The 12,936-nt window shown below is 33.0% G+C and overlaps 3 protein-coding genes across 3 annotated transcripts; 1 reads left to right on the forward strand and 2 right to left on the reverse strand.

Moving 5' to 3' along the window:
- Positions 1 to 308: 308 nt before the first annotated feature.
- On the reverse strand, positions 309 to 1,097 carry LOC131605133 (uncharacterized). Its single transcript, XM_058877546.1, has one exon. It carries the CDS (start codon positions 1,095 to 1,097, stop codon positions 309 to 311), a length of 789 nt encoding a protein of 262 aa, XP_058733529.1.
- A 7,566-nt stretch (positions 1,098 to 8,663) lies between these two features.
- Positions 8,664 to 11,130, forward strand: LOC131633002 (calcium uptake protein, mitochondrial-like). Its single transcript, XM_058903707.1, has 7 exons — positions 8,664 to 9,127; positions 9,232 to 9,299; positions 9,393 to 9,616; positions 9,744 to 9,827; positions 9,918 to 10,125; positions 10,202 to 10,498; positions 10,608 to 11,130. Exons 1-7 carry the CDS (start codon positions 8,797 to 8,799, stop codon positions 10,794 to 10,796), a joined length of 1,401 nt encoding a protein of 466 aa, XP_058759690.1. The 5' UTR covers positions 8,664 to 8,796; the 3' UTR covers positions 10,797 to 11,130.
- A 105-nt stretch (positions 11,131 to 11,235) lies between these two features.
- LOC131633013 (protein ALP1-like) lies at positions 11,236 to 12,663 on the reverse strand. Its single transcript, XM_058903718.1, has one exon. It carries the CDS (start codon positions 12,632 to 12,634, stop codon positions 11,318 to 11,320), a length of 1,317 nt encoding a protein of 438 aa, XP_058759701.1. The 5' UTR covers positions 12,635 to 12,663; the 3' UTR covers positions 11,236 to 11,317.
- Positions 12,664 to 12,936: the final 273 nt, after the last annotated feature.

Genomic DNA, 12,936 nt, shown 5'->3' on the forward strand with positions numbered 1-12,936 from the left:
TATATATATATATATATTACAGAGTTACCCTTAAAATAAGCCATGTGAAAAGACTTTGCGAGTTCAAACAAATTTTCCACGAATCATTAAACTATGAGTCAAATCCAACTCAAAATAATGTATAAACAAAGTAATTAGAAAACCAATGAATACAAGAAAACTTTTTTCTTCCAACAACACAATAAATTTCACACTAACTATTACTTTACTATCATAAACTACTAACTAAAAGAAGAGGAAAAAATGTCCTTTCTTCACTCACCGTTGAATCACACAAGAAAAAAATACAAAAAAATAAAAATAATAAATCAAGTTGGATTAAGATCAAAGAGTGTAGGCCAAAGCTTACGCTCCTCATCCAAATCAAACTCATCTTTGGGCTTATTATATGGACTACAATAGCCCATTGGGCTATCCGTTTCAACAGAAGCCCTAGTAATTGTTGGGCTTCTATTAATCTCAAACAACATTTTAGCATCAAAAGGCCCAGACACTCTTGGGCTTTTGATTGTTCCTGTAAACCTTCCATCAATGGGCCTATTTCTCAATGGGCTTCTATTGGTATACACCATCCTCTCATTCATCATTCTTCCATCAATAGGCCCAGATAACTTCAATGCTTTATTGCTAACAAATTTTCTATCATGCATCATTCTTCCATCTAATGGCCCTGAATACGGCATTGTTCTGCTTCTACACATTGAAACCGGCTTCTGATTCCCTCCTTTCCATTTTTCCCCTTGATAGCAATTCGGTTCACGTAAAACCGTCGGTAAAACCGCGTTCGTGTTTCTCTTGACGTCGTTGTCGTCGCGAGAAACAAATTTGCTCATGCATTTTTTGAGACACTTTTTGATGACACTTGAGAGATTCTTAGGTTGTTGTTGTAGTGACTCTAGGTGATGTTGGTCTTTTTTGACAAGTTTGAGAATCTCTAACCTATGTTTGGCGATTGAGATTCCCATGCTTTGTAGAAACTCATGGTTGAAATAAGATGCATCTTGTAGTTGAAGCTCGTTGCGTGCAAAGATGAGGCCATAGTCATAGATGAGTGAAGGGTCAAGAGTGGTTTTTGATAACCATGAGAACCAATCCATGGATTATGATGGTGATGATGTAAGGTTAGATATGAGAGGATTGTGATTTTTATAAGGTGGATAGATAAGGAGGTGTGGATAAATGTGGTGGGTATATGGCTATTTATTTTTTGTTAATTTTTGGGGAATTAATGGGGAGTTTGTTATGTAGTTGTTTTTGTTTTTTTGAAGAAATTTGGTTGGTAGTTGAGATTGAGAATGACAACGGCCAATAGTTTGTTGTGGGAAAGTCTGGGCTATCATTGATGCTATATGTTGTGTCAATTTTTTCTAAAATAATCTTTAAATCTTGTTGTGTTATGAACCAAGAGAAATCTAGACTAAAGTTTTGAGTATAATTGTACACTTTAAATTCTAAGATTAAGATAATTGAAATGATTTGTAACAAGAATCATATATTATTTGACTCAAATAAACTATCACAATTGGTTGCAAATTTCTCTCTTAACAAATTTATGGTTAAATTGGAATTCAAATTTCTTAATTAAAATAGAATATTATTTTTAAAACTAAATAATGGGTATCTAGTTTTTTTTTCCCAAATTAGAAGAGATTTTATTATGAAATTTAAATATATTCATTTCATTTTTTTTATCAAAATGGTATATTTTAATATATAAAATTGTTCAAATATTTATTTTTTGAATCGGAGTTGCTTATGTTACAAATTTCAAAATTTTTAAGAAATTTAAAATAAATAAAAGTTTTTCTTTTATTAGACATATGCTAATTATGTCTGTTTTAAATTTAAAATATTCAGATAAATTTTCTTTAAATTTTAAATTTTATTTATGATCTTTAAAAATCTTATTATATATATTTTAATTTTTTTAGTCACAATAAGTATCCGATCCACTGGACCGTAAGTGATTCCAACTCTCCTCTAATTACAATCATGAGAATTGAACCGTGATCCTCCATATCTCATTTAACTTTGATTTGTAAGATTAATCTAATATTCATTGAGACCATACGAAAAATTATTAATGGGGATTTTTTGAATTCATAAAAACACTTGAATAATATTTTTTTAAAAAACTTAATTTTAATTTTTCAAACGTTTTAAATAAAAAATTCTGAATTAAATTATAATATACTTACTTTTGTTTAATACTTTAGTCAATACATTTTTTTGAAGTTTATTAAGCTGTTTTGAAAAATAGTAGAACCGGGTCCAAATTATAAGTGAGTCTCTATGAAACTATAGCTCACTTAAACAGTTATGAAACTTTTTCTAGCATAACTATTACTGTATGTAGATAGGTAACTTTTCACTAACCATGAATAGGGTCTAAATTATAAGTGATTCTTTATGAAAAGCTGTTGAACCACGTTAGCTTAAGACTTAAAAGAGACATAAATTGTGTTGTAGTAATCAGGGACCCAAGAAAAAGGAAGTAGTTAAGACAAATCAATTTGGTAACCTACTACATAAATTTGTCAATCAAATTAGAAACAATAGTCCAAAATTGATTTCCACTTTGAATATTTCAAACCCTATTATTTAGCTCACATACCTGTCCACTATAATTAGATGTAATTAATAATTAATAACAATAATAACGGTTGTACTGTGGACAAGAAAAAAACAAGGGAGAGAAAAAGACATAATTAACTTTTATGTCAAGTTTCCCATGTTGGTGTTTGTTATTGTGGTTCAATGAATTAACTCAATTCGTCTAGGAAGTAAAGTCAGAATTGATGAGATAAAATAAGATGGGTGTAGTGTAAATGTGTAATAAAATATAAAACTACTATATCAAGACATAGACATCAAGGTCATTTCAATAGACTTAGGATATGTTGAGTTTTTTTCTAACTTGCGCTACAACATGTGCAATTCAAACCCCTACAATTTTTTCATGAACACAATTTTATTTTAGAGAAAACTACTTTTAGATGTGATTTTTATTATTTGTAATAAAACTATGAGAAGAATATAATTTCATTATATATATATATATATATATATATATATATATATATATATATATATATATATATATATATATATATATATATATACAATTTTTTCCCTATTTTTCCCATTAAACAATATTTAAAATTATTTGTCATATTCTCCTTAGAAAATAGTAAAAAATACACCTAAAGAATTGTATTTAAATTTTTTTTATTCTTGTTAGAATTTATATTTTGTTATTTTTTGGTATTTTGAAAAACAAATTCTAAATTTTTTGAAAATTACCAAAATCGGTTATATATAAACAATAAAAAAAATTTCCAAAAAAATTTCAATTAAAACTAAAAATACTAAATATTTGAGTTAAGAATAAATGTTTCACTAATGTTTTTCCAAGATTTTAAATTAAACGTGATATGTTTCGCATATATAAAAAATTGTTATAGTTGTTATACTTTTTATTGTATTAGAAGTGGTGTAGGATTCAGACCAAGTTCCACGTGTTTCTAGTGAGAAGGCACACTCTTCTTCTCCCTTCTCTCTCTCTCTCTAAAAACTTATCTTGTTCCCCATTTTCCTTAGGGTTTATGGTAGTTCCCTCCATTTTTCTTGGTTTCTTCCCACACCTTCGTTGTTTCCTCTCACCTTAATTCTTAGGGTTTTTGCAGTTTGTTTTTGTTTTGTTAATTTCATCCAATCCAAGTTATCTTTTCACTCTCACTATTTATAAGTTTCAAGTATGGAGAAATGGAAAAACATTCCACTAACGAAGGAAGAAGAAGGGGGTTATGGCGGCAATAAAGGAAATTAGTGGCGAAGAAATTTTCCAAAGAGCTCTAGCTAGGAAACACTGGACCAAAACACTTTCAACGCGCATGCCTTCACAAATACTATAGTGGGAGCTTTGAGACTAAAGAATTGGGTGGAACCTCAAAATCTTAACAAAAACATGTTCTATTCCAATTCAGGCACATGCAGCAAAAGCCTTTTCAACGTGTATTCAAGTCAAAGCAAATTTGAAACTAAGGAGAGAGAGGAATGAGGGGAGAGTGAAGTAGTGCAGCTGCAAGAAAAAATAAGGAAGCATGAAGGAGAACAGAAAACGCGAAAAGTGGTTTCGAAGGAAAATGAGTTAGAAATTGAAATAGTGGTTGAATCCTTGGGTGTGGTGGCTGTCACTAGTAACGATAATGTAGAGGGCTCAGCAGAAAATCAAGGAAAGACCAAAGGGAAGAAATGGAGTTGGCAGATATCATAGAAGAGGGAAACTAGAGATAAATTGAAGATCGTGGTGTTTGAAAAAGGAAAGAGACAATTGGATGATGTGATGATTATTGAGGGATCACCAGAAGAGCCGGAAAGTTATATTAAGAAAAGGAAACAAGGTCAGGAGCAGAAGGAAGTTAAATCTCAAAATTTAGAGGTGGTGTTGGATGACCAACACCGTCTAAACCAATGAAGTTGTTAAGCTAGTACTATAGGGGTTAAGAAATACCCGTGCAGTTCGAGCCTTACAAAGGCTCACTCGTTTGGAAAATTCCAACCTAATCTTTTGGATGGAAACTCATACAAAAGACCAAGAGATGCCTGCTATCAAAAATAAGTATGGTTTTGATCAAAACTTTATTGTGGGCTACAATGATTTAGGCAAAGAGAGGGTAGGCCAGGAGGTACTGATCTCTGATGTGGAATGATAACACAAGAGTTACAATATGCTCTTTTTCCCTTAACCACATTAGTGGGTCTATCATAGATGATGAATAAGTCCACCTTTGGGTTTTCTCCAGAATCTATGGCTTCCATAAAGAACAGAACAAAAGAAAAATGTGGCATCTGGTCTAACAACTTCAGAAGGATTATGGCGATAAATGGTTGTGTTTCAGAGCTATTCTCCTCCTCTTCTCCTACAAATATCTAGAGTACTTGTGAGGTGGTCAAAGGAAAGCTTAACGCAACACATAAGGAATGGTGTGAAGAAAATTTCTCGGAGCAAGAAGTAGATGAAGCTTTTCTCCATATGCATCCCTTAAAGGATCCAGGACTGGATGGACTCCCAAGTTTATTCTTCCAAAGATATTGGCATAGTATGGGCAGTGAGGTCATAAAGATGGTGTTAGATATTCTAAACGACAAACACGAACCATCGGAGCTGAACCAAACGTGTATTGTGTTGATCCTAAAGTATAAGAACCCATAGTCCCCAAAAGAGTTCAGGCCTATTATTTTGTGCAATGTTTTCATAAATTTGATTACCAAGACAATAACTAATAAGGTAAAATTCTGCCAGAGCTCTATGATAAAAAATAAAGTGTGTTTTTTAAAGGGAGATTAATCACACATAATGCCCTAATTGTGATGGAATGCCTTCGCTGCATAAAGAAGAAGAAGAAAGGTAAATAAAGGTTATGGCTCTCAAGATGGATATGTTGAAAGCGTACAACAGAGTGGAATAAGATTTCATGGAAGGAATGGTGAAAGCGATGGGTTTCCCTGTGAGAATGGTGAAACTTATCAGAAGATGCATTTCTTTAGTGTTGTACCAAGTTCTTTTTAACGAAAAACCTAGGAGAAAATTCTATCCTAAGAAGAGCCCTCGCTAAAGGGACCCTCTCTCTCCTTGTTTATTTTATGTGTAGATGTACTTTCTGGATTGCTGAAAAAGGAAACAACGGTGACACCTGACTTAATAAATTGACTTCTTAAGTCAGTTAGTGTGACTTAAGAAATTTAATGTGAATTATATATTTTTTTAATTTAATATTTGTTAAGTCAGTTTTAAATGCACCTGACCTAACTAAGTTACAAATATTTATGGAATTGCCACCGCTTTACTTCTTAAGTCAAGTGGTGGGTGAACTGACTTAACAACCTTTACTAAAAAGGTATTTTTTGTATTAGTGCTAGTAAGGCTTATAGAAATTTCAATAAGCGAACCCTCACTATCGAAGAATTATTCATGCATCTTTTGATGAAACAAACCCCTCCTTGGAGGATAAAGTTGCTCATATTGATGAAGATGATGCACCAAATGACATCAACAACAATGATGAACACAATGAACAAGATAAGATGCAACTTGAAAATGAAGTAGCACACCAAGAGAAAATTCATAACGATCTACCTCAAGAATGGATGACTCATCGCGTTCATTAAATTGATAACATCATTGAAGACATAAACAAGAGAGTATCTACTAGACTGAATCTTAAAGATACTTTCTTAAACATGACTTTTGTTTCATAAATAGAAACTTCTAAATTTAAAGATGCATTAGAAGATGAACAATAGTTTCTAGTTATGCAAGAGGAACTAAATCAAATTGAAAGAAATAAAGTTTGAGATTTAGTCCCTATAAACACATTATTGGAACAAAATGGATCTTTAAAAATCAACTAGATAAAAATGACATCATTATAAGAAATAATGGTAGATAAGTAGCACAAGGCTACAATCAAGTCCCTATACCAAGATTAAAGGCTATTAGATTATTGTTGGCATATACATGTTTTTTAAATTTTTCAGTTATATCAGATGGATGTTAAAAGTTCCTTCTTAAATGGACACATACATGAAGAAGTATATGTAAGTCAACCTCCAGGTTTTGAAGATCTCAAGAATCCCTTTTATGTGTTTAAATTAAAGAAATCCCTCCATGATTTGAAGCAAGCACCAAGGGATTGATATGGTAGACTAAACAACTTTCTTTGTGAAAAAGGTTTCGAAAAAGAAAAGGTGGACACAACATTATTTATGAAGAAGATTGATGATCATACTTTATTAATACAAATCTATGTTGATGACATAAACTTTTTCTCCACAAATGAAATCTTATGGGAAGAGTTCTTAAATATGATGCAAGGATATTTTGAGATGTCCATGATAGGGAAATTAAATTACTTTTTTGGGTTGTAAATCAAATAAACAAAGAATGACATACTCATAAATCAATCAAAATATTACAAAGAACGTTTAAGAGATTTGACATAGATAACTGCAAAGTAATTTCCACTCTTATAAGCTCAAGCACATATATATGTTGATCAAGATGAATCAGGAACACCCATTGACATAACGAAGTATCGAGGTATGACTAGATCCTTACTTTATCTTACTTATAATAAACTTGATATCATGTTTAATGTGTGTTTGTGTGCTAGATATCAATCATGCCCTAAAGAATCACATCTATTTTCTATAAAAATAATCATGAAATATCTTAAAGGAACATCAATGTAGGCCGGTTATGGTACCCTAAAGACAGTTTATATGATTTAGTTAGTTATTCAGATCCCGACTATGTAGGATCTAAAATTGATAGAAAAACACAACCGAAACATGTCATATTTTAAGAAATGCATTAGTATCATGGTCTTGCAAAAAAAAGGCATGTGTTTTCCTAAGCACTGCAGAAACAAATTACATAGTTACATAAAGTTGTTGTGCACAAGTATTTTGGTTAAAACAACAACTGTGTGATTATGGCTTAAATTTGAGATGCATTCCTCTAAGTTGTGAAAACACAAGTGCCATAAATTTGACTAAACATTCACTCACATCGTAGGACAAAACACATAGACATCAAACACCACCTCTTAAGGAACCATGTACTAAAAAGGAGTGTTGAAATTACTTTTGTTGAAACTCTTAGTCAACAGGCAAATATTTTCACAAAACCTCTAATCAAACAACAATTTTATAAAATAAGAAGAGAATTAAAGATCTTAGAAGAGAATGATATATTATTCACAAATGTTTTCAAGTTTTGCCTGTAAAACATGACTTGTGGTTTCATACATTGATTTTGATATTTTTCATCTTAACCATTTCATGTGATTAGTTGTTTTTACATACGAACATGATTAAATGTGTATTACTATATGTTTGTGATCTTATAATATGTTTAAGTAATAAGTATGGTGTACTATATGTATATGCGCCAAAATTCTGGAAATAATTTTTTTTCAAAAGTGCAAAAAATGCACCAACGTGAAATACTATTATTACCCTTTGATTCACCTAAAAGTTATCTACTTTTATTTCCTTCAAAGCTGTAGCAACAGTTCAAACTTTAAGTATCAAAATTATGCACCTTAGCTGCACTGGAGTTGACAGAGAAATAGGTATAAACATGGGCGAATCCAACTGATACCACGTGAAATATTAATGGCGAATTGAATTTTTAGGTAATTGACTTAAAACTGAAAAAAAAAATAATAAAAAAAACAATACTAGTAGCTCCTCTACTTACCAAGTACATATTTATTGTACTTGTTTAAATACATCTGCATTTTCCACTACCTTTGAATACTCATAAATATAAATTAATAAAAACTCTAACAAATTAAAATTTCAAAATGGCCATACTTTAATTTTCATTATCTAAGAACATAAAACATTTATTTTGACAAAACATATTTTAGAAAAACTAATAAGAATTAATTATAGTAACATACTAACCTACATTGATTATGAATGAAACATGATGAAACTCATAGCTAAAATTACTCCAAAAATAATTGATAGTTATAATTATAATTTTTAGAACCACAAACAAATTTGGTAAGTTACAATCTGAGTAAGATGTTAAAATCCATACATTTTCCGTTTAATCCGTTTGTACATTATGATTAATCACCATTGTTCCCTCTCAAACGTTTTCTTCTCTTTACAACCTCAAATTTCAACCTTCAACCTTAACTAGGAACATTTTACATGTTTTTTATCTACGTATGTTTTGGTTCCATGTTTTAGTTTTTTGAAGCCAAACTCAATCTTAGCATGTTTTCTTGGGGCAGAAGATTCCAACAGTCTTTAAGGCATAACATTAGGCCGTTGTGTAGCCAATCACAACGCACCACGTCATCGTCTTCGTCTTCTACATTGAGCTCTTTTGGTGGATCCAGAAATGATGGAGATTTTGAGTATTTTCTTAGATCAATAACTTCTGGAGTTGCGGTTGTTGGGTCTACATTAGGTTTTTGGTATTGGTCCTCTTTATCTTCTTCTGGTGCTAATGATAATAATAACTCTTTGCATTCTTTCTCCGATTATGCTAGTGAGGATCAGTTTGAACCAAACTATGGAAATAAATCTAAGTTCCTCTTCAATGGTAACTCTTGTTTTTCTTTCATTCATGTTCGAATATTTTCAATCTCTTGTTATATATGATTTGTTGCAAACACTTATGGTTTATGTGTTTTTGTTTTGGTGCAGATGGTTTTAGGAGAAGAGTGTTTTTCAATTATGAAAAACGGATTCGCTTGCAAAGTCCACCAGAAAAGGTAATAATCTTGGCAGCGTTTAAACGATTTACTTAAAACCGGGAAAATGTTAGTCTTGAATGTTTCATTATCTGACACATTGTTTGATTTCAGGTATACGAGTATTTTGCGTCAATTCGAACCGCTGGTGGTGAGATTTTTATGACACCTGCAGATTTGATGCGTGCTGTTGTTCCTGTCTTTCCTCCTTCTGAATCGAGCCGTGTTAGAGAGGGTTTTTTAAGAGGGGAGCAAATTCCCGGCGCGTTGCAATGTGATCCTTCTAAATTCTTTATGCTCTTTGACACGAATAATGATGGACTAATTTCTTTTCCAGAGTGAGTATTTGTTGTCTCTTTTATTTGCTTGAAGAATCTGTGATGAGAAATATGAGTAGCATTATTTCAGATTCAGAGCTTAATTTATTTGTACTTTTGATAAGAAAAACTTGTTTTTTGATACTAGGTACATATTTTTTGTTACTCTTCTCAGTATACCAGAATCCAGCTTTTCGGTCGCGTTTAAAATGTTTGATATCGACAATAACGGGTAGGAATCCTCTCATTTCCTTTCAATAATATCATAAGCTATGTTTATGACCTACATTACATTGAGCTTTGTGCGTTGTGTTGTCAACAGAGAAATAGATAGGGAAGAATTCAAGAAAGTTATGACCTTGATGCGATCACAAAACAGACAAGGGGCTAACCACAGAGACGGACGACGCCTCGGCGTTAAAATTTCAGTAGAAAACGGCGGTCTCTTGGAGCATTTTTTTGGCAAAGACGGAATGAACTGCCTGCAACATGACAAGTTTGTTCAATTCTTAAGAGAACTACATGATGAGGTGTGCAAGCCTCTCAACCTCGTGATCTTGCATCGCAACATATATTACTCTGCATTAACCATGAATTAATTTGCAGATCTTGCAATTAGAGTTTTCACATTATGATCACAAAAAAAGAGGAACCATTTCAGCCAAAGATTTCGCACTGTCCTTGGTTGCATCTGCAGATATCAATCACATAAACAAACTGCTGGATAGAGTCGACGAATTAGACAACAAGCCACACATAAGAGACAAAAGAATTACGTTCGAGGAGTTCAAAGCTTTCGCAGAATTGCGCAAGAAGTTGCAGGCCTTCTCTCTGGCCATATTCAGTTATGGAAAAGTTAATGGAGTGCTGGCAAAAAATGATTTTCAAAGAGCAGCATCTCAAGTACTAATACTTACCTATTAGACCTAAATATAATTTTACAGCGGTAATCTACCGATCATTTTTTAATTCATGAATAACATTATTACGATATCATGTAATGTTCATGCAGGTTTGTGGCATAGATATTACAGATAATGTGGTTGACATAATATTTCATGTGTTTGATGCCAACCGTGATGGGATCTTAAGCTCAAACGAGTTTATTCGAGTTGTACAAAGAAGAGAAGAGAGTTTATCGGGTTATGGCATTGGGGGTATGCTATCATGTTGGTTGCAGTGTTTAGCTAGTAAATGTTAATGAGCAGAGCATCCACTTTCACCTCTCAGAAACTAAAAGAAGGGTGAGATATGCATCATATGCAGCATCAAGTTAGAGGAACATGTAGAAGGTTCAATCCTGTAGTAATGTAGATTTGCAATGACAGTTTTAAACCATGACGATATAGCTTCTGTCCGCTCGGAAATGCACAGATTCAAGTCGTCGTGTCTCGATAATTGACAACTTGTACATACTGATTCTTTTGCTTCTATTGGTCTTTTGTTTGTATTTGGTTATCTTACTATAGTGTTAATGCTTGTAATATAAGGTTTAACCTACAATGATTAGATTAGTTATAGAAAGTTTAACTACATATTCTTTGCAACTTCAGAGCATTCTCAAATCTGTTTTTCACAATTGAATTCATGTTTAAATGATACTAGTAACCAACAAGAACCTAGAACATGACATTATGCTATATACAAAAAGGCATCAAATTCAAACTTAATAACCATACATTGTTTCATTTGCAATACATAGATCATCTCTAACCTAAGCATTCATCTTTTGATGCTCCCTCTACTCAAATGCAAAGCAAGTGCATCCCTTATCCTCACTGCACTCTCATCTACAACTCCCACAGAAGCAACAAAATCCCCTTCCTTTTCCACACCACTCACACCTTTATCTCTCAGCAAAGGATCATTACATTTAATAAGAAAATTATGCAACAAACAACCAGTAACAATAACAAACGGCAAATACTCAACACAGTCTCTTTTCCACTTCCTCGAATCCGATAGAAGCTGCCACCGAGTTCGAAGCCTCCCAAAAGCATCCTCAAACATCCCCATTGCACGACTATGAGCACAATTGAATGCATTTTCAGCTGAACTAAGACTATCTTCTTCATTCACTCTATTATAAGGTGTTAAAAGCCAAGGCAAAAGTGGAAAACATGAATCTCCCAAAATATACTGAGGAATCAAACTTCCATCACTTAGCTTATAAGATGATCCTTGTAACAATTCGCGTGATTCCTCGATATCATGAAAAAGCTTACTTTCTCGCAAAATTGTTTCGGGTTTCATTGAATTCGGCCACCCAGAAGAAACATCTAAGAATCTCCCTTCAGCATCAACCAATGCTTGAACCATCAAAAACTCATTTTTACCCGAAATTTCATCTTCAATTCCAAAACCAACCAAACCCAGAACACCAAAACAATTGGGAATCGTGTTAAACCCAAAACCCTCCACAACCCTATTTGAATCAGTGCGTAGCTCGAACAAATTCCCCAAATTATCGTTAACCGCTTTACAGACAGTGAAAAAAGCACGGCAAGCGTCAGCCGGAGAAATTCCGAACCGTCGCGCAACGGAAGTGTAGCCGGCGCCGTGAGCTAATCTGAAAACGGCGGCGGCTAGGGCACAGTCAGGGGAAATTTGTGGGAACGAAGAGGTGATGGAAGGGGAGAGGAGATCGAGGAGGTGGAAGAAAGAGGGGTTCGACATGCGGAAAGCGTCGAGCCAGCGTGAGTCGGAGATGGAGGTGGAGGAAATGAAACGGCGGAACCAGGAGGTTTGTGGTTGGGGTGAGGAGAGAGAAAGTGGGTGTGGGGGTTTGAGGAGGGTAGAGAGAGAATGGGAAGTTGATGAGATTAGGGAATCGAGGAGGAGAGATTGGGAAGGGAGGAGAGTGAGGTCGTTTTGTGAGAGGAAGGATTGTGCGGTGGTTGTGACATCGGAGATTAATGCAAAGAGATTGTTGTTCCGGTTTTGGTCATCGGGTTTGTTCTTCGTTTGGCGTTTTCCGGCAACCATGGCGGTGGTTGAGGTGGTGGTAGTGATTGTTTGTAATTTCAGTTCAAATGTCATGTGAAGTGGGCAACAATTATTTATGATCGTTGTTTTAATTTATTTTATGATATGCTATAAATCGTTTCAGAAAATAATTTGTATTTAAATATAATTTTTTTTTTACAATTTTAATAAGTAATTGATAATATTTTTTATTATATTTTTAAATATTTATTTTTCACATTTTTTTTTCAATTATATAAATTTATTTTTCGACAATTTTATAAATTTTTTTATAACTTTTTATATTTATACAATAATTATTTTTTCAGAAAATAATTTGTATTTAAATATATTTTTTTTACACTTTTAATAAGTAA

Source organism: Vicia villosa, linkage group LG1 (genome assembly GCF_029867415.1).
Source record: "Vicia villosa cultivar HV-30 ecotype Madison, WI linkage group LG1, Vvil1.0, whole genome shotgun sequence".
Classification (NCBI taxonomy): Eukaryota; Viridiplantae; Streptophyta; class Magnoliopsida; order Fabales; family Fabaceae; genus Vicia; species Vicia villosa.

Coding starts and splice junctions, on each gene's coding strand:
- LOC131633002 (XM_058903707.1), top strand. CDS start 8,797: ATGTTTTCTTGGGGCAGAAGATTCCAACAGTCTTTAAGGCATAACATT. Junction 10,126..10,201: donor TAAGAGAACTACATGATGAG/GTGTGCAAGCCT, acceptor ATTAATTTGCAG/ATCTTGCAATTAGAGTTTTC. Junction 10,499..10,607: donor TTCAAAGAGCAGCATCTCAA/GTACTAATACTT, acceptor ATGTTCATGCAG/GTTTGTGGCATAGATATTAC.
- LOC131633013 (XM_058903718.1), bottom strand. CDS start 12,634: ATGACATTTGAACTGAAATTACAAACAATCACTACCACCACCTCAACC.
- LOC131605133 (XM_058877546.1), bottom strand. CDS start 1,097: ATGGATTGGTTCTCATGGTTATCAAAAACCACTCTTGACCCTTCACTC.